Consider the following 21,103-nt stretch of genomic DNA (forward strand, 5'->3'; position numbering starts at 1 on the left):
AAACCAGTGGAGTCATAGATATTAAAAAGCAGAGGGCTGAGTGACGACCCCTGAGGTACCCCCGTGGTGACATTAAGGGGAGCCGAAGCGCACGGAGGGAGCCAGACCTGCTGAAACCTACCCTCCAAAAAAGACCTGATCCAGAGCAGCACATTCCCAGACACTCCAAAGTCCGAGAGGCGGTCGAGGAGCTTGGCGTGGGGCACCGTGTCGAACGCCGCCGAGAGATCCAGCAGTATAAGTGCCGCTCTCCCGCTGGCGTCCAGACACTCGCGAATTGACTCCGAGACCTCCAACAGAGCGGATTCGGTACTGTAGAAGGCCCGGAATCCAGACTGCGCAGAATGAAGCACGCCAGCCACCTCCACATAATTGGTCAGTTGAAATGTGACAGCCTTCTCACACACTTTGGCCAAACTAGGCAGGAGTGAAATAGGACGATAGCTCTCTGGGAGCAGAGGATCCAGGGAGGGCTTTTTAAGAAGTGGCAGAATTAGAGCACGTTTCCATGTTTCCATTATGGCAGCACATGCGAGAGAAAAACAATAGAAACCACGACAAAGGCATACAGTAAAGTGTTTTACATATTTGGTGCCTACAGTGGACCCAGAGGTTGGTACATGTGTCATACGACAAGATGATTCAGCTACATTTTTAAAAGCCCAGCCTGAATCCCTATTAACACGGAAAAGGTGTTTTCCAATGTACCGAGCCAGATCGAGCCTGCCCCCCCCACATACTCACTTTAAATACGTGATGTTTGAAACCCTAGTAGACTTCAACCATGCCATTGCTTTCTCCATAGCTATGCTGCATAATGCGCCCTCAAACTTTGCACCTAGGAAATTAAAATCTCAGCTCTACCTACAGTAACTATAGGTTACTCTGGGCGAGGGACCTCAAAAGAACAGCCTTTGAGTTTCTTCTGCTGTACTCCAAGAGCACAGTAGACGACATTCAATATTTTCCCTGTAGCAGCAACATGCAACTCCAAGAGCTTATGATCTTATCAAGCAAAAGTTCTCATGACTGGTCACACGTTCCAACTTCAAATGGGCATACTGATGTCTCCCTTGCTCCAAAGAGGTTACATGCAATATCACGTGTTAAGCAACTTCTGTTTTGTTGAAGTTTGTGGTGTCTCCTTATTAGATACTGGTCTTTTTTCTACATCCTTAGCACTCACCTTCATGAAGAGGGCCCCCTCCAATGCTCCAGTGGTGGCAAAGCTCCAGCAGGAGCCACAAACCGCCTGGTCCTTCACAGGAGTCACTGCGCCTGAGGTGTGGAAAGGAAAGCAATCATGCGTTATAACACCCAAGTAAAATGCTAGCCAAGAAGAGACAAAGACTAACAGGGGATGCAATTAGCACTCCACAGGTCTAATCAATATGAATGATTAAGGAAATTGCCACTCTTGCACTCCTGACAATCTAAGATGGACATTAAGTGTTGAAAAGTTGGAGGCCTGAAAAGCTGCATGGAACAGCGGTTAGGAGGTGAACGGGCAGGTAGGACTGCCCCCCTGGCAGATGGCCACATTCACACATCTCTTCTGCCAAATGAAGCAAAGTTAAACACCTTTACTGAATGGTATAACCAGCTAATAGCAAAGCCTTCCATTTCTCTACTCATGGCATCAGATTGGGGCTTCAGAACCATCAGCTGCATGTCAGGCCCCATCTCAGCCTACTGTCTTTCAAAGCTACCAACTCAGAAGTAAACCAACCACGCACCCCACCACTTCCTTTGATCATCTCAGCAAGTTAAGTCATAACACGAAGCAAAAACCCACGATGTACTACATTATGTACACCTGAATTCACACCTACCATAAAGCCTCCAGTCAACGTCATCAGGCAGGGTAACACCGTGGTACTGTTCATCGGGGAAAGGTTGTCCTCTGTTGGGGCTGCGACTGGGCTGACGCCCTCTTATCAGAGACATTTCATCCCAGGTGCGATCTGCCAGGTGGTTCAATGCCAGCTTGTAGGATAAGCCAGCCCGATTTTTAGAATGTACATATCTGGTAAGTGGAAGAGAAAAAAAAAAAAAAAAGTGTAAGATTGAGTGAATAACCTACTCTTGGAACTCCGGGTTGGGAGGGGAAGAAATAAACTTCAGCAGTACCCCTATAAACTTTGATCCAGTTACCTGCAGGCTACACACCTTGGTGGGTTTGATATAACTAGGCTGTTCTTGGAATACAATACATAGAATTCTTAGACCAGCCAAAATGACACTATTGCTAGGGCTCCATTTGTACAGCGAGCCTCCAATACCGGATACAGTTGGTCTTTAAGCTACAAAAAGGTTAGTCAACAGGAACACTAGATGCAGACAAGCTGGTTTAAGGCTTTTCTCCAGAGACCTAGAAAAACAGTGCTCAGACTCCCACCCGGTTGCACTGGTCTCCAGCTCGCTTGCTGTGCACGCTTGGCACTCGTCAAAACCCACCTCATGTTGTGTGTGAAGGTCTGCTTGCGGTGCTCCAGCTCCTTCTCCATGCTGTACTCCTTCCCATACTGCTCGGTATAGTGGCTGAACAGCCGATGTGCACGGTCAACCTCCTCATACTGGTTAAAGTAGTCCTGCATGGGATTGGCCAGGATCCTGTGCTCAAGTCCAGGCCCAGGAAAGCCTTCACATGTTAACTCTAGTAAGACATGTAACAAAAACTCCTTTCAGTCACAGCTCTTGCTCTCAAGCTTCTATTGCAAGTTGTAATCATTCACTCAACATGTTAATTATCTGCAAATGCCATACCTCTGCGACTATAAACCTGCTCCACAAACTCTTGCAATCTGCTCCACCTTTCACAAGGAAAATAAAGTTTTCTAAATTGAACCCCTTTTTTCACAATCCTTCGTGAACCTCAGATTTTCTCTTGTGCTCTATAGCCAGGCACATGTTCTTCCAACTTCTCATGGTGACATTTAAAAGCTTTGGAGAAATGGATACTGGTTGACTCCAAAGACTGCGTCTGCTGGCTGAGCATAACCACAACTAAACTTAGTTTGGTAAACTGGTTTAGGCATTTCTAGAGGGCCACCCACACTGGTCCCACACAGTGCCCCAAAGAGAACTGTAAATGCCAGCTGGCATGACAGACTCCTTTCCCCATTAGTGGACTCCTAACTTCACACTTTACATGTGGGCCCAGCCATACATATTGGCGTGTGCTCCAGATCACAGCCCATCTTACTGGAGGTCCCTAGTCATCCCTAACCTCACACAATGGCTAAGCTGCACAAGGAAGTGAAGTTGCTCACAGCCTCAAACCCCAATAATGGATTTCCCCCCATACAATCTACCACAAGACCTCTGGTCCTTCTACCCCACAGTTTGTGGTAGTTGCAACACCCTCCATGCAGAGGTACCCACAAGGATACTTACCCTCTGGCAGCTTGAAGACCTGGCTGCAGAAACGTTTGGAGAATTTGTGGTAAGACACCTCATACTTGTCATAGTGCGAGCCCAGCAGGCTGTTGAACCCCCTCATCTCATAGTGCACAGGGACTGGCCCACTGCTGCTGTTAGTCACCCACAGGGTGTAAACATTCCTCTTCTTGCCCCAGGTAGTCACGTTCTGCCATACCGTGCAAGGCCGCCTGTGGAAGTGCTCCTGACGGATGGGCTAAAAAAATAACAGTATGAGAATAAAGTTCCAAAGGACACTACATAAATCAAAATATGACTAAGTACCAGCCCTGGTAACCGGCATCTGTACATCAAATTCTAAACGACCAAAGCTAGTTTTTTTTTGATGTTTCCAAAACCTTTATTCAGCATGAATACGAAATACACAGCCCCACGCCTACAACCATCCTGTGGCCGGCGGCTTGATACGAGAAGGTAAATGAATGTTAAACACAGCTGCCTGCCTACAACCCTCCAGGGGCCAGCTGCGGCATAAGAAGCAGGATAATTAGCATGCCAGTATGAATGACCACCACCCATCAACCACTGAATACTTTGCAGGGAAACGGTCTACCCACAGTAACATGCATCAGTGGTATAGAGGTGCCTCGCAATGGCGCACAATGACCGTCTCATCTCCCATCCCCGTGTGCTGCCTGGCCGAGGGACAGAAGGTGTGCCACTACCGTAGGAGTGGTGTCTAGGAAGGTTAAGGGGTAAGCGGGTAGGAAGGCTCGCTATGTCTGTGGGTGTGACAACAGATATGCCTGTAAGGGACCCCAGATGTCAGTTGGCCTAGAAGCGGAAGGCAGAAGTTCAGCATATCGAAGTAAAGTATCCTGACAGTGTACCATATCACCGATCCAATCCTTAAATTTGGGAGCTCTGCCCCGTCCCCATCTGCAGGCTATCAGACGTTTCGCCATAAGAAGGGAGATAGTGGCAAATCTGCAGACTGGTTTTCGTATAGCCCAGGAGTGCCTGCGTCGGAGAGGGTGCCAGTGGGACATCTATCATTTCGGAAACGCCGGAATATACTTGTTGCCAATAGTCATCAATCTCCCGGCATCCCCACGTCATGTGAAGGAAGTCCGCCCGCGGCAGCGGCAGCGCCAGCATAGATGGTCCTCTCGAATGCCCACCCTATGCATGTGTGCTGGAGTACAATAGAGCCTTGGTAAAAACCTATAATGAATCACCCTGAACCTGCTACTGGAGGAGATCTGTTCGGTTTGTAAGCAGCAATAGCTCCAGAGTTCGTCATCTATGGGCAGTCCTAGGTCTTCCTCCCATTTGGTACGTGCCCTGCAAGGCAAGGAGTCTGGAGTAGTGCGTAGCGAGTGGTATAGGGTAGAGACTGCGTGTGCCGGAGTGGTAGCCTTAAGTAACCGATGCAAGGGTTCCAGCGTGGGTGGCTCACTAGGAAACTCCCCCGTCAATGCTCGAATACCACTACGAAGCCCGAGATACAGGAAGGTGTCCATGAAAGTGGGTGCAAAGTGAGCAAACATGTGAGATTGGGAACGGAATTGTCCCGTCATGATAGAGGTCCCCCCCCATGTAGTAATGTGGAATTTGGCCATAAAGTTTTTAAACAGTTGTTCCTGTAAAAGGGGCAACCGGGGATGGTATGCCAGGGGAAGCAGTGGAGAATAAAGCAGCGGTGTGCGGGCTACCTTCGCAATATATTGCCACGCCAGAATGGAACTCGAAATCGTGGAGCAGTACGCCGTATGCGTCTCTGGTGTACTGAGTATCGCTCCCTCCAGTGGGATAGGCGCAACCAGCCAATGTTCCACAGCAGTCTGCGGCAGGAAGGGAGGGAGTGGGGCGAATCCAGTGATGAATGTAGTGGGCCTGCGCGCTATGATAATACATCTCAAAGTCCGGGAGGTCGAGCCCTCCCTGCGCGAATGGACGAGTCATCACCTCCCAACGAAGACGCGGCCTCCTCCCTCCCCAGACCAGGCGAATGAGCTCAGACCTCAAAAGACGAAAGAAGGACTTGCCAGGGTAATATGGGATATTCATGAAAAGGTACAGGAGTTTCGGAAGAACCACCATCTTAATTAGGGAAGCGCGGCCCGCAAAGGAGGGGCAGCGTGATCCATCTAGACACGCATGCCCGGACATATTCAAACGTACGGCCATAGTTCATCTGCATTAGCTCTTCTCAGTCATGGGAGAGAAGTATGCCCAGGTAACGAACCTCATCCCTGTCCCACCGTAGAGGGTAGTCCAGAGGGAACGGCTGAGCGGCCGCAGTCAGGGGAAATAGTGGATTTTCCCCAATTGATATGGATACCAGACATACCCGCGAAGCGAATAAACTCACGGAGGATAGGGTTGAGGTTGGCAGCGGGATCACGTATGTAGAGCGTGATGTCATCCGCGTATAGGGAGATGAGGACCTCTCGCTGAAGACAGCGCAGAGCCTTGTCTCGGTGATGTTGACGGAGCCGGGCCGCCAGAGGTTCCATCGCCACCGCAAACAGCAGCAGAGATAGGGGCAACCTTGCCGGGTACCCCACGACACCACAAAGGCGTCCGATATTTGCCCATTCAACCCCACCCTAGCGACCGGCCGGTCATACAGGAGATCAATCCAGCGCGTGAAGCCCAGCGGCATGCCCATATTGCGCAAAATACAGTGGAGATAGTCCCATTCCAGAGAGTCGAAGGCCTTGGTGGCGTCCAAAAAAACCCGCCACCAATGGCAAATCCGGGTCTACATTATGCATGATGGAGAATAGCGTCCGGAGATTATTGGAAGTGGCCCTGCCAGGGACGAATCCCGCTTGATCAGATAACACCAGGCCTCCCAGTGACAACTGCAACCGGTTAGCTAGTATTTTAGTCAGGATTTTGGTGTCACAATTAATCAACGAGAGAGGGCGGTAAGAGTCGCAACACTGAGGCGGCTTCCCAGGCTTCAACAAGGAGGTAATCAGTGCCTCCTGCATTGACGGAGAAGTGTGCCTGATTCATGCGCCTCCAGGAAGACCTCCCGGAGCAAGGATATCCATATACGCCTTGTAGAAATCCATGGGCAACCCGTCCAGGCCAGGGGCCTTTCCCGGAGCCATCTGTTTGATCGCATCTCTAACCTCCTCCAGGCCGATCGGCTCCGCCAGGAACTCCCGTTGACGGTCAGAGCCATCCCAGTGTGAGCTCCCGAAGGTAGTCGTCCATGTCCAGTGCACCGACCCTAGTAGTAGAGTATAGCGTGGAATAGTGTGAAGTGAAGGCCGCCAGAAGCAAGTGAGTGTCACGTGCCTGGGCGAATTCCGCCGTCAATGTCCAGACCAGTACCTCGTTAACAGTAGGCGACAGCACATACGGGTCCCCAAACAGTAATGTCTGTTCACCCCTTACATCAGAGAGAGAGGGCGAAAGGCCAAGGCAGTCCTACACTGGGCAAACGGAGACGGTCCCTCCTAAAAGCATGATCCCCCAGCTCCATAGTCAAAGTACAGGTCACTCAAAGAGAAGAATCAAGAGCGAGGGGGGGGGGAGCAGGCAGTGCCGAGGAAGAAGGAAAGACACATGAAGGGGGAAAGATACAGAACATGAACCAGAACAGTGGTACTCAGTCTGGTGCAGATGTCGGAGAGCTGGAGCCCGATCCCGTCACAGGACCGCGTCACCGAGGGGCCGCAGAAGGCTGTTCTTTCAGAAAGTCCTCCACCTGTTGCGGATTGCCAAAGAAAAGGGGCTTGCCATGATGAGTGACCTTGAGCTTGGCTGGATATTGCATGGAGTAAGGAATGTCTCGTTGCTGTAGTTTCTTCTTTACTCCTGTAAACTTCCGACGGGCATCCTGCACTGCCTGGGTAAAATCCGGGTAGAATGAAATGGTGACGTTTTCATGCAGGATCGGTTGTTTCTCCCTGGCCAGGCGCAGTACAGCGTCCCGATCTCTAATTCAGAAATTTGATGATGACAGGGTGCGGAGGGGCCCCAGGGACCGGACGAGGCCCCAAGGAGCGGTGGGCCCACTCCACCACCAGCTGCGGCGAGAAAGAGTCCCTTCCAAATTTATCGATCAGCAGCCGCTCAATGAAATCCTCCATACGGCCCCCACCGCTGGACTCCGCAAGGCCAATCAGGCGAACGTTGTTCCGTCGGGAGCGTGCCTCTAAATCTTCATTTGTTGGCAATGACCTTGAGCAGCCGGTCCATCTGCGTCAACTTAGTTGCACCAGCCACTGCGCCATCCTCCAGCTCCGATATTCGCCCCTCCGCCTCTTTCAGGCGCTCTCCGTGTTGGTCCAGCCGGTGTACCACCGCCTCCAGGCGCGTTTTCATGTGGTCTATTTTGGTGTCAATGGATGTTAAGCTCTTCTGCATGCAGAGAAGGAAAGCCTTCCAGTCCACCTCCTCCTCCTCGCCGGGACCCAACTCTCCGCAGGCAGCGCGCGCGTTTTCTTTTTGGGGGGGTTGAACTGTAGCGTCGCTTGTTTAGCGTCCGATATGCCCATGGCGGCTTCAGACGAGAGCCAAGATCTCCAAGAGTTAGTCCGCCAGGTGAGTTCAATGTTGTGTGCGACTACGTGAGCACCAATTCGAGGGGCCACAACGCCAACACCAGCTCCCCAGACGATCAGTCCCCTCTAGCCGCCAGGATTCTGCAGCTCAGCTTGGCTTCAAGGCGCTCCGTGTAGCCACAGCACCTCCTCAGCCCCCGCAAGGACAGGGCCGCGCCACTCCGCTCCGTAGGCCACGAGGTTCAGACCGGGGGATGCACCAAGCCAGGCCCAGAAGAGACGTCCGTCAGGTAAGGGCCACTGCCACCTCTCAGCGCCAGTGGAGGGGCTCTGCCACCAGCCCCCACCTCGATGCAGCTCCTGGTGCCCCCGGCCACGGCACCCTCACGACCCCCGGGCCCAGAAGTGCGCTCCTCCGCCTCAGTGCGGTCCGGCCGGGCAGGCAGGCAGGGTACTTACACGCACCACGTCCGCAGCCCCGATGCAGCAAGGTCCCCTCCGCGTTCCTGGCACGCCCGGCACATCAGGTAGGCACCGGCACTCGCGATGCAGGGAGGGGGCCATCCAGGCCCACCGCGGCTGTCCAGCAGAACGTCCGCCGCGCCAGCCACAGTCCACGACTCCCCCGCGGCTTGCAGGGCCCGATGAATCCCCGGTCTCGCGTTGCTGGGAGCCTCCGCTCCGAAGGTCCGCTCCTCACGCTGCCCCGTCCGCAACGGGTAATATCTTCACCGCCAGGACGCCCACGGACTTGGAACTCGCACCGAGTGGACCCGCGACCTTTAGCTGTCCATCGGTATCGGTTGAAGGTTGGTAACTGGCCTGTAGGATGTTGTTGCAGGGTTTATTGTCGCCCGGCTGGCGAGAGCCACACTAAAGCGCGGCCATGACGGTCCAGCGCCACCTAGCGCCCCCAACGACCAAAGCTAGTTGAGACACTTACATCAAACCTCACTGCAATCTGAAGCACACTGCCATTCCAGTACAGACAACAGCACAACCCAATATTCCACAAACCAGCTACAGCACACTGCTATTCTTTTAGTGTTACCCACATCACAGCCATTAAAATTGTGGCAAACCTTTTTGTTTCACCTGGCAGAGGTGTAGGAGGGGTCTTGTTGCAAAGTTTTGGATAACGCAGTGTTTGGTTTAACTTGGGTCCCTAGCAAGTACTACTCCATTGTCAGTCTAGTACGTACATACAGTGTAGACCCTGCACCCTTAAAGCTTGCCTAGAAGAGGGAAATAAATTTGCAAGTGTAGAAAATGCTTCGTGCCTTACAGTACTCTTGGACTCAAACTTTTCCCTGCACAATTAAGTGAACTGAGGTGTACTTTGATGGGTGGGTACCCAGTCCACGCGGTCAGATAGGTTCCTCAGTCTTCACAGGTTTGGAAGAGCCAGCCTCCAAACCAACCTGGTCCATCTTTTGCTTTCCTCTTGCTTAAACCCCATACTTTTCCATTCAGCAATAGTCATATAAATTAGGTTCACATTTTATTTCAACATTAGTGCTGTTTATCAAAAACAGTCCATGCAAAACGGGATACCTTTCCTTAAATCTCACTCCTACCTAATGAAACCACAGGTCCGTACCAGAATAATTTTTATTTTAACAAAAAAGGAAAGCTTTAAAAAGGTTCTAAATGATTAATATATAACCAATGGTTCCACACAAACCCTTGTACATTTAAAGTATCTGGTGATTCAGTGGACTAGATTCTGCCTTTGCCTTGAAGGAAGTGGTAGAAAATAATCCTTTGGAAATACAACGTGTTTAACCGATTTACCCGTCTAGGATCGGAACACTTTTGAAATCTAAAATTATCGATCATGAATTGTAAGGGATACATTCTGGGACAGTGGTTCTCTTTTGGGACGTCATGTACTTTACATTTTTCATGCTTTTGAACACCTTTCCCTTACAATAATTTGTATGCTCTCTACAAGTGAGAGAAAAGCATATTGACTGAGGGGAGTTTCGAAGGTGTAAACAGACTGCCTAAAGTTTAGGCACTGAACAAGCTGTGGCTTTCTCAAATAAAGCGATACCAAGGGGGGGGGGGGGGGGGGGGGGGGGGATGATGGACGGAGCGTTTGAGGAAATCAAACACTCACCCCCTAGTCAACTGATCTGGGTTTAACCCATCATCATTCTTTAGCTCACTCCACCACCCCAGTTCAGACATGGCCATATGCAAATCAGTCTGACCCTGTGCCTCATGGGAACAGTCCAAATAAAGCACAGAGGCAGACACCGACCTCACTTGCTGCAGACTGAGAAACGTAACAAGGCTGCTTGTTTATAGGCATTTTTAGCGCACACACACTAGAAAGGAGTGCTTGTGATACAGATCGCTTCCATCAATGATTAGACTCCAGGATCACCATTGATTACAGTACCATTTGTTTCTCCGTTACATGCCTTGTACTTTTGTTTTTCGAAATTAACTCCCACAATAAAGCAGTCCTAATTTGCCCTAGGGCAAGGCTTAAAGATTAAAAAAACTACTCCAGCCGGGAGATGTTCCCATCTTTTGGGGAGATGGGTTCCAGAAGTGACTGATAGAATCCTTCAGTCTGACAGGAATGATCGTTATCCAACACTCATCTACAGGTAAGGCGTGGGCACAGCTAACGGGTCTTTGTTCGGGTTGGATCTCGACAGAGGTCTGAGAAAGTCCGACTGGGCTTCATTAAGACAGGGACTTGTAATATCCATCAACCGTGTGAAGACGGATGTGTGCTCTTTGGAGAGAAGCATCCAATTTGACACAGTTTCTGATAATCTATTTGATGCCATGCAACTGATCTTTAGTTAGAACATTTATTCATATAAATTAGTAAAGGAAAATGTGGTGTTGATCATTGCTTAGTTGGAATTCGATCAAATCTGCGACGTAAAGGGTGGTAAGGGCTAAAGGTTGTCAAGATGGTTTGTTTAATACCCCAGAACTATACCAGTGCACCTCAAATGTAAGAGCAGAGGAATGTGGCTAGGGAACAGATCACAAGGGTCTGACGTGTGGTGCTCAGTCAGCGTCAGACTTTAGGCCAGCTCAGCAAGTTTGGGTTCCTTGCTCAAACCACATCCTCAAATGCAGCCGGTCACTTCCTGAATTACTTCCTCAAAACCCAAACAAAGTGGACAGGAAAGGGACTCGGAATAATCAAGAGTAGCTGCAATTCATTCAAGCATTCAATGGTCACCACACTTTCTAAACAGCAGTTATTGGCGATTAAAAAATAAAAACGACCATTTAGTGACATAAATTCATCCAATTGCTCCTATAGGGCATTCAAACTTCAGGAGATCTTTTGAAGCCTCACCTTGAAGCCCTCCAAGTTGGGCAAAACTGACTGAGGCAAGACCGGATCCTGGCCAGTGCCATTGACCTGGAAGCATTTTCGGACATTGACCTCAGTTTCGGTTGTTTCGGGACTGATTTTGTAAGCAACGCCAGAGGGCACCTCGAATCCATGCTGGTAGGTCACAACTTGTCCTAAAGGAGATTGTGAAAATGTTTGAGGTAATATGCACATAACATACAACATATTGGCCTTACCAGAGATTCACATCCTGAGGGAAGGGAGGAGGTACCTATGGATTGTAACTACATTATGTTACTCAGTTGAGCATACAAACAGTTCTATTACAAATTGCCATTGATTAAACTAGAAGTGGAAACCAGGTTCAAATATGTAGTAACAGAAACCAACTTTTGCAACTACAACATCCACATACATCTCACTGGCATTTTCTGGGTAGGACTGATTCGCAAACTGTAGAAAAAAAATATTGTTGATTAAGGGCGATGCACGAAACTGACAAATGACTTATTGCGATCACTTCTGTGCACAGAAGTCAAAGCAGTGAGAATGAGTGATTTGAGGTGCTCCGTGAAGAATATTTGGAGCCCTTTCCTTTTGACACCTTCTCCCAGCAAGCATACAAGTGACTAAAGAGTGGTGGCCCATTTATAGAGGGACTTTGCATAATGCTTCTTTCAGCCAAAGCCTGCCGCCCCCCCTTTGGGAATCGCTGAAGAGTCAGCCCCACTTTGAAGAACCCTGCTTTTGCAGGTACTACTGGATGCCCCCTACACATGTAAAAGGAGTACCTAAATGCAATGAAAATAGAGTGGGTAACTCACTTTAGTCACAGGCCCCATTTCAACATGAGGCAACGGGGTGGAGGAGATTAAGAATACAGCTAAAGTCAATCTGAGTGCAGTGCACTGAAAAAGCCACCAATTAATAACTGGCGGGTCTGCATTTCCAAAGCCTTCAGCGAGCGAGGGACTGATTTTTCAACCAGCCAATTGAAAAGTTGACAAGTTTGTAGTAGTCTTAGGCAAAGTATGTGGTTCAGGTCAGCAGGGACAGTGGACTGGGTCTGAAACTGGCATCTATAGCAATGCTGAAAGGAAGCATTACAATAAACCCATATGAAAATACCCACTTTGAACCAGGAGGTCCTTGGACAACAATAACTTATAGGAGATCAATGAAAGATATGCGAGAGATGGTTTGGCGGGGAGAAATTGGTCTGCTAAAAGCACTGCATTGTTTTCCCGCAGTAATATCATGACCAGAGTCAGTCATGGAGAGTAAACAGACTAGTTCATGGTTAACCAGTCACTGCTGGTGGTACATTTTAAACCCTCCCCCACTGAAAGTCAAGGTTGCCTATCACAGCACAATGACAGATGAAAGCCGATTTATGCAAAACAGAAGTGGGGAAAAATTACCACATATTTAAAAACAGACCTATTTTATGTTAAAATTTCAATTTAGACCATGTTTAAATGCAAATGAAAAGAAAGTTTTAGAAAGTATAAAAAAAGTGACTACATCTTGGAACAAATAAATTCAATATATCAGAGTAACAAAGAGTAGTGAAAGGTTATTAGAACGGCTTCATTTGCAAGTTTCAGAATTTTGCACCAAACTATATTTTAGCCTGTGCAGTGACATAGGTTCACTTTTGGACCCTTGCTAATAGCAGAGTATTCTGTGCAACAGCCCGACCTTGAGGTCCTCCTAGAAAATTGGCAGATTCCAATATGGTGCTCATTTAGTTCCTCACGCCATGTTGGATCATTTCCACCAAGATTAGATCTATTGAAACTTTAGAGCGAAAATAAAATGATTGACGTCTGGTGCTTCAAATTAACTTGAAGTATGTTTGCCTACTATCCCTTGTGTGACACATAGCGAGTTTAGCTGAGGCAAGACTGTTCTCATGGGAACCTTTCCTCATGTAACAATTGCTAAAACTATCAAAGTGACGATAACGCAGACTGTGGGAAACGGAAGCAGCATTGCATGACTGACACCACCTTACGAGTTATTCTGATTGGAGAGTGAAGACTTTCGGAAATTGATAGTTCTATGAGAAAGTTAAATAACAAATGTTCCTGGGGACGTGGCCTGCGGAGCTGCGAAATGGCCACTGAGTGAGCTCCGCCGCCCGAGAATTAATCCTGCTGTTAACCGGTCATTTGGAGGGCTACTACCGCGCTGCACATTCATCCCCTGAAAGCGGACATTGAGCAGAGCCGATCCATGTGACCTGCGTCCCTGAGCTTTGCTCGGGGGCAGAGCTGTGGCACCTGGATGATTGAGGGCAGGCGGCGTGCACTCACCTTGCTGCTGCATGGGCGGGCTGTCATGAAAATGGACCCCACAGTGGCCTTCGTGCCGAGGGCTTTGGCTGGAGTGGCCGGAGACTTCTTCTGATCAGGAGCCTTGAAGGGAGACCGGATCCTTCTGCAGCGCTGCACTGACCAGCTAAAGGGACCTTGTCCGTGCTGCCCAGGAGAGGAGGAGACTGTGTGGAGTTAGGGGAGGCAGCGGCACCATCCGACAGTCTGAGGGAGTGTGGAGCCTGCCTGCTGTGTTTTGGTGGTACACCTTGGGTCAACCCTGGTGCCCAGTCTCTCCAAGGACGCCCTGACCACTGCTGCATTGGTTGAATCTACATTTGGGGAATGGCCTGTGCCGGCAGCACCTCATACGCCGTTTTGTCTTGGTAAGCCTGTGTGCATCGCAGCAGCCATTTTGATGCGGAGGGCTTGATGGTCTGCCAAGTTTGTGGGTCAAGCTGGTGAGACACTGGAGGTCTGATCGTTGCTTTGGTCAGCTGGAGGATCCTGGTAAGAGCAGTGAGTATCTGTATTCTGTAGTGTGTATCGCACCCTGCTGGTGCACTCATGGTCGGACAGCGGTGCGGGTGGGTCACCTGGCTGTTCCTGTAGATTGCAGCTGAAGGTTATCCCCAAAAGCTTGCGGATGACACCTAATGACTAGAGTGTGGGATCCCTGCTGATTGAAGGCGACATCCACTTGAGTGGTGTAGGGATCCCTTACTTTGCAGAACTGGAGTGCTCGGAGTGGCTGGGCACCTTGGAGTTTGGCACCAAGTGTGCACTCCACATGCCATCTTGGTGCCTGGGGCACACATTGGCTGTGGCAGCACCCGAGAGGGGTGCTTTTGTGGGGCAGAGACCCCTGGAGCAGTCGTGCATGAGGGGCCCTCCTCTGGCACTGTCGGAAACCCCCCCAGGCCGCTCTCTAGAGCAGAGGGTGTGTTGTAATGTTTTTAAGCCAGTAGGACACCATTTGGATCGATTGTTTGCACCTGGTGCTACAGGAGTATGTTAGATCACCCTTGTCTCACTATACCAAACAGTCGTTCACCGAGCTACCAGCTTGAACTTAACGTGGAACATTTGGAGGTTGAATGACGGTAGGAAATCAAGGATAGTGCATGCCTATTTGTTGTGGCACAACATAGACGTCTGTTACAAGAGACTCAACTTAATGCTGTACCATACCCCAGGCTGAAACATAATTGTTGGGGCTCAGTATACTCTTCAATTTACTCCTGGTAAACTTACTTTGACCCAGAGGGTAGGTTCATCGTCATTCTGGGCAATTTAAGTGGCATCCTGGTAGTTATATATGGTCCCAATGTGGACTCTCCTAGCTTCTTTCAAGACATCTGGGCCAGGGTTAAGGTGACTCGTTTTGACACCATCATCTGGGGTGGGGACTTTAATGCCATCTTAGACTATGAAATGGCTAGGAAAGACTTCCCCGCACATTACACCAGTCAGCCAGTGCCACTTTACACGGTTCCCATCTGAAAATATGGCTTTGACATTGAGGTGTAGATATCCTACGCGGGCACCTGTATATCAGACCATCATGGAGCATGGTCTAGGATAGACTGTCGCGTGATGTTGCCACTTGGACCAAGGAGGTCTTGCACCTCGCTAGGTCTATCAGATCACACCCCCTGCTGTCTGCAATTAACACTCCAACACCCCCACGTCTCTTCTCATGGCGGCTTCCACCACTCTTGTACGAGGCATTCAAGGAAGGAATAAGGAATGACATTACTGACTATTTCACCCTAAACTCTAGTTCGGTGGATACGGAAGCCTCTCTGGGAGGCATTCAAGGTGGTGATTCGGGGTCAATGTATGGTCTGCCAGGCTGGGGTGCTAAAGGCAATCCGGGGCTTGCTCCTCTAGAGGCTCAAATCAGAAGTCTGGAAACAGTATTACTCCTCTGATTATCCCCAGACGTTGGCTCTTTTAAAAGAAAAGCTGCTGTAGGAGGTCAAGTTCTTGGGGAATGTGCAGAGGCGTGGAGATACGGGGAGGGAGACAGGCCAGGAAGGACTTTGGCAGCAGTGATCTGTGCCCCCGCTCCTCAGCCTACATCCCTGAATTGATCTGCGAGAATCGAACGGTCATTAGAGGCCAAACAGGCATATTAGGTGAAGTCTTCACTTTCTACTCAAACCTATACACCACGACTCAAGAGTCCAGCCTGGAAGGACTCCTGCCATTTCTAGACTGGTTAGAACTGCTCCGGTTAGAACTGCTCTGGTTTAGTCAGAGATATAGGATTACATGGACTTCCCATTTACAGCAGAGGAAGTCTCCAAGGTCATTAAAAGCCCGCCACTAGACAAAGCCCCAGGGTCGGATGGCCCAACTACTGCCTTTTACAAAATGTATGCTGAAGAACTCGCACTGCACCTTATTGCGCTATATGAAGAGGCACAGGCCTCTGGCATTTTACCACCAACCATTAGAGGAGCAATAATCATAAGTGCTAAAACCTGGGAAGCTGGATAATGAAATGGACTCCAATAGACTGCTATCCTTAATAAATGTAGATGTAAAAATGTTGGTGAAGCTGATCTCTAAACGGCTACAGCTCTACTACCTCCAATTGCCCATCCGGACCAATCCGGTTTCATCCCAGGGAGGTCCACCTCTCTCTCAGGTCTTAGTTCTCGGTTTTACATCATCTCCAAACGTAAGAGCGTCAGCGGTTTTGAGACGTTACAAAGCATTCAATACACAAGAGTGGCTGTATCGGTTTGCCATTCTTGATCATATGGGGTTTAGCCCATTATTTATAAAACTTAATCCGCCTCCTCTACACAAGACAGACAGCTCGGATCCGAATGAATGGTCTGTCAGCACCCTTCTATTTCATGGGGTACGAGGCAGGGCTGCCCGCTGCTTCACGATAGCACTGCTGGCGGTGTGTATACAGCAGTACCACACAGCCAGAGGTATTGGCTTCAGCACCAGAAGCCTTCTCATATCATATGCCAAGAACGTTACGCTATGTGACCCAGCAACTTAGAACCACTCCTCCGAGAGTGCATAAAATTTGGAGGCCTATCTGGTATATCCATCAACTGGGCCAAATCCGTAATCTTCCCATCGACGGATTCTACCACCCCGTCATCTGTGAATACCCCCTAAAGTGGGTGGATGAGCCACTAAAATATCTGGGCATATGGCTTAGCAGAAATCTGCAAGCTATTTGGCTAACGGAGAAGGTCACAGCATGGGCAAACCTCACACTTTCTTTAGCTGGGAAAATTGCACTAGCTAAAATGGCAGTACTGCCGAAATTTCTCCATTCGTAAATATCCAGATTCCCTTACAAATACCTTCTTTAAGACCCTCAAATCTGTTTGGCTCACTGGTGTGGGCAGGAAGGTCCGGGTGTCCTGGGATTTGTGGACACTCCCACTTTGTCAGGGCGGTTTGTGGGCCCTGGACATGCCACTATGTCTGGTGTGCTCAAGCTCAGTTTCTCCACCATTGGGTCCACCCAACACCTTTTCAACCCCATGTAGCAGTGGAGGCAAATGCGGCCGCTCCAGTCCCACTCCCAGTGGCCCTTTATCAACCTTACAGACATCCCATGGATGGCATTGACACTGTGGCGACACGGAGGTGGGCGTGGAATGAGCTGTAGAAGAAATTTGGTGCCCCTATACTGTATGCCCCTGCCATACCATTGGCACACAACCCAATGCCTTCCATCATAGGTGAAGTTATTAGTAAGTCTGCAGCGACAAAGATGAAACTTGAGTACCTTTGCAGACCTATACACCGGGGACACATTTCAACCACCTCCAGTCGCAGAAGGTCAAACAGTACCTTTTGCTGACCTTTTCCTTTAACACAAGCTGAGAGCCACCTGCTGTACTCTACATGAGACCTTCCCGAATCCCCTGCCCACCATGTCTGCATTGGAGAAGTTGTTAAAGGTCGCTACGCCTTTTACTTATTAGACGGCTTTATGCACACATGCAAACCTCGGCTCCCCTGACACAGCCATGGACATTCCAAGCGTGGAATGACGAACTCTCCATTCTGTTGACAGAGGACCAGTGGCTGTACTGCAGTCGCCAACTCACCGACTTATTCCCCCCCTCCCCTCCAACTATAAACTTAGACTAATACATTTCAAGTTCCTTCACGATTTTCAGGACACCTGTTAGTTTACAACGTATGGGACTGCAGGACGACGGCTGTTGGAGGTGTAGTTTCACCCCGGCAACCTTTACACATGGCATGGAACTGCCCACAGCTAAAGTAGTTGAGCCACAATTTTTATAATTCACCAGCTAATCTGCATACCTGTTGATCCCACTCCTTCACTGGGTCTGTTGAGCTATGTAAAAGACAACAGTTAAGGTTCGCAAATTGCACACACTGCTTCTCCTTTTTGCCAAACGCCAAACTGCAGTACACTGGGGGAGGAGGGTGCCTTCAATTAAATAATGGATCAGGGATGTCATGTATGGGCATTCCCAATTGTCGACTTTCTGGGAGTTAATGCCTGCTGCCGCTAAGGCCAGCGACATCTGGGAACCCTTTATCACAAGGGCCAGGGAAAGACAAGGGGCAGATGAGAATATGCCACCTGACATGGGGGCTATTGGGTAGTGCGGGTGGGACAGAGCTGCTAGGTTGAAAACAGAACGACCAACAAATAATGCACTACATGGGAGGAGCTGTCCTGGATAGCGACTGTCATTGGTTCTCCAAGGATCGGATTTGCTGAGTGGTGAACATTGCTCATTTGGTGTGGCTATGGGTGGGATGGGTACGCTTGCAGTACCAACTGCAATGTATATGTGGGACAATCTTGATTATGAAATGAATGTTTACTGGCTAGTAGTTCAATTCTTATTATTGGCATTTCAAAAAAGAAAGAATGTTCCTAGTTAGACACCTCTACATTCCCTTTACCCAACCAATGGTCCTGTCACTGGCTTTCCTCTGCCAGAGACTCTTCACGGAGAGTTTAGATGTTCGAGGAGATTGCCTTTAATAATTTGGGACTGATGCTACTGCACAGAGCGCTATTCTATATGCAGTTGCTACTGCAATTGTGGGAAACTTGGCGGAGTTTTCCAGAACTACTCAGTATGAGATAATCGTTCATATTACTGCTCTTTCCAATGCGACTTTATGGGTTCTTGACTGAATAGATCCCTTAGCTAGTTCACTGGGTTCCTTTATGGAACACATTTTGATTACCAATCTTTGTGATCACAGCCTGATCGGTGATTGGCAGGCTCCCCTATCCAGTACTTTAACCCTGCAGGGTAAAGAGGCTGCCTAAAATGCAGTACAACCTTCCTAGTTGCCATTGGCACTGTACGCCATTAACCAAGAATGACCGCAGTCATCTGAGGAGTCCCATCACCCTCATCTTCTATACACATTGCACTCTGCTTAGCAGATGATGCAGCAGCCAGGAGAAAATTGCTCTTGGGCAGCCCCAGCAGAGCCAGTCACAGACCAGATGATGCGAATCTGGGTGGCGAGAGTGCAGGTACCTGTCATGTACTGATGCCCGTCACTCACTCCTGTAGTGTCATGCACGGCTGAAGGTGCTCTTGGGTGATTAGCCCCATCAGGGACCACCATGTCTAAGATTCCAGCACTGTTTAGTGGAGCCTCTGTCAAGTGAAGGGGGCCTGCTGCTTGGATCCCTGGACTCATTGCAGGAATGGCATCTGGCTTTGCTTTTTTACCCTTGGCATGGGCCCTCTTCTTACAGGACACTTGAACATCTCCACCCATGACATGAGTCCCTCTAGCAACCCACGACCAATGGCTCCCGTGATCCTGGAAACGGGCACTTAATTTCACCAATGGTACAAGCCGTTTCACTCTAGGGCACAAGGCACCCTTCAAGAGGGCATGAACTTCTCTTCAGCCAATGGCCTATAGCCAAGCCGCAGCAAAGTCAATGCTATGAAAGGCTACCTTTACTTCACTGGCTCTGCTACGGGGGCGATTATATAAGAAGTCACTTAGTAAGCCTTGGCATCGCAAGTAAGTTCGTTTTTTTCTTTGCAGGCAAGTTTTTTTTTGTTAAGTGACTAAAATCAACATATGCACACAAAGTATGCCTTTATTGTTCTGCAATAGTAAACTACAGATAAATTTAATACAAGTTAAAAGTTAGTTAAAATGATTAACACAAGTTAACAGAAATAAAATGATATTCTTTGTAGCTGAATAAATTAGCACGTTAAAAGTCTATGTAGGAATATGCTTAACTTTTTTTTAAAGAACGAAAAGCATTCACACTAAGATTTGATACAAGTGTAGTAAAGAGATTAGGGTTCATGAGTTATTAAAAAAAAATGTTAATATGCACTAATCGCAAACTTTTAAATGCAAAAACTTTAATTAGTGATTAGGGTCATTAAGTTACTACTTCAATGTCAAAACTTAGATATTTTTAAATTATACACAATGGTTTACCATGTAATATGCCCAATATGGCCATCAAGAGGTCTAGTAACTTGTTACACCAAGAGGCCAAAGGCAGAGTAGTTTGTAGAGGTCACCAGAACCCCGAGATGGAAATTGACCAGATGACCAGTTTAAAAATGTTTTGGGCAGTAGTTATCTGGACATAGCGATTTGGTATCTTGACACTGCATGTAACAATGGGCACGTGGTATCCTGCTGCTCAGCCAGAATAACTGTGTGAGAGAATGTTGGTATATGGGATGTTGGAGTGCCTAGTCAGTTGGTGGATGGGCCGAGCAGCAGGGAGGCTGCTCCTGGTGGGGCTCTTGCTCGGAGGTAAGGACTCAGACTTAAGAGCTCTTTCCTATGCAGCTTGCCACTCAAACCTACATGAAAACAACTTGGATTGGACTACTCATACTACATTTTGGTACCAGGAGTGGGGTGACTACGGTCTGGAAGAGAACTTCTGATAGTTCAATCATCAAGCCATTCCTAAACTTGAAGAGGCTGATGAAACCAGCAACCCACGAGCAAGCTAAAGAACTTTCTTTGAAACTAATGCGGAGCACAAAGTTAACTGGCGCCTCTGAGCCCCACCAGTGACCTTCCATCAGTTGCCCACAACCCAAACGTGCCAGTTACAGCTCCTACCTGCCAGTTCCTGCTGCCACTACATTTTAATGCTTCCTGCCCTGCAGAAGTGCCACTACCAAGCACTTCTTTACTAAAGGACCATCTTGTTGCCCGCCTTCAGCCTATGAGTACCTTTGTGCCAACGTGACTCGCCACTGCTGTACTGAGTCCCACCGGACCTGCTTTGCCGCTTCGACTTATTACCCTTGAGTCAAAGTAAGCAGCACACGCAGATAATCATGCCTTTGTTTGCTGGAGACAAATGGATGCTGGTATTTAGAACTTAGGCTGCAAGTACTTTATTACTTTTCCAATTTGCGCATTTGTGTGCGTGCCTCCGAGTGGCAGTTGAACAGCTACCACACATTTAAAATGCATCGCACACAGAGCTGGCGCAACCTTACCTTCCTGCTGCATGGTGACTTACTTTGCTTCACTGACATCTGCGGCTTGCT

The 21,103-nt window shown here is 48.8% G+C and overlaps 1 protein-coding gene across 1 annotated transcript in view; it reads right to left on the minus strand.

Moving 5' to 3' along the window:
* Positions 1–21,103, minus strand: part of LOC146861377 (digestive cysteine proteinase 2-like) — a 58,639-nt gene that overhangs the window by 14,148 nt on the left and 23,388 nt on the right. Inside the window, exons 4-8 of the mRNA XM_085645681.1 lie at positions 11,242–11,414; positions 3,397–3,637; positions 2,458–2,656; positions 1,833–2,026; positions 1,187–1,278 (exon numbers count right to left, since the gene is read on the minus strand). Coding sequence (XP_085501807.1) covers positions 1,187–1,278; positions 1,833–2,026; positions 2,458–2,656; positions 3,397–3,637; positions 11,242–11,414 — 899 coding nt within the window. The remainder of the gene's footprint in view (positions 1–1,186; positions 1,279–1,832; positions 2,027–2,457; positions 2,657–3,396; positions 3,638–11,241; positions 11,415–21,103) is intronic.

The sequence above is a fragment of the Triturus cristatus genome, chromosome 3_1 (assembly GCF_964204655.1).
Source record: "Triturus cristatus chromosome 3_1, aTriCri1.1, whole genome shotgun sequence".
NCBI classification, from domain to species: Eukaryota; Metazoa; Chordata; class Amphibia; order Caudata; family Salamandridae; genus Triturus; species Triturus cristatus.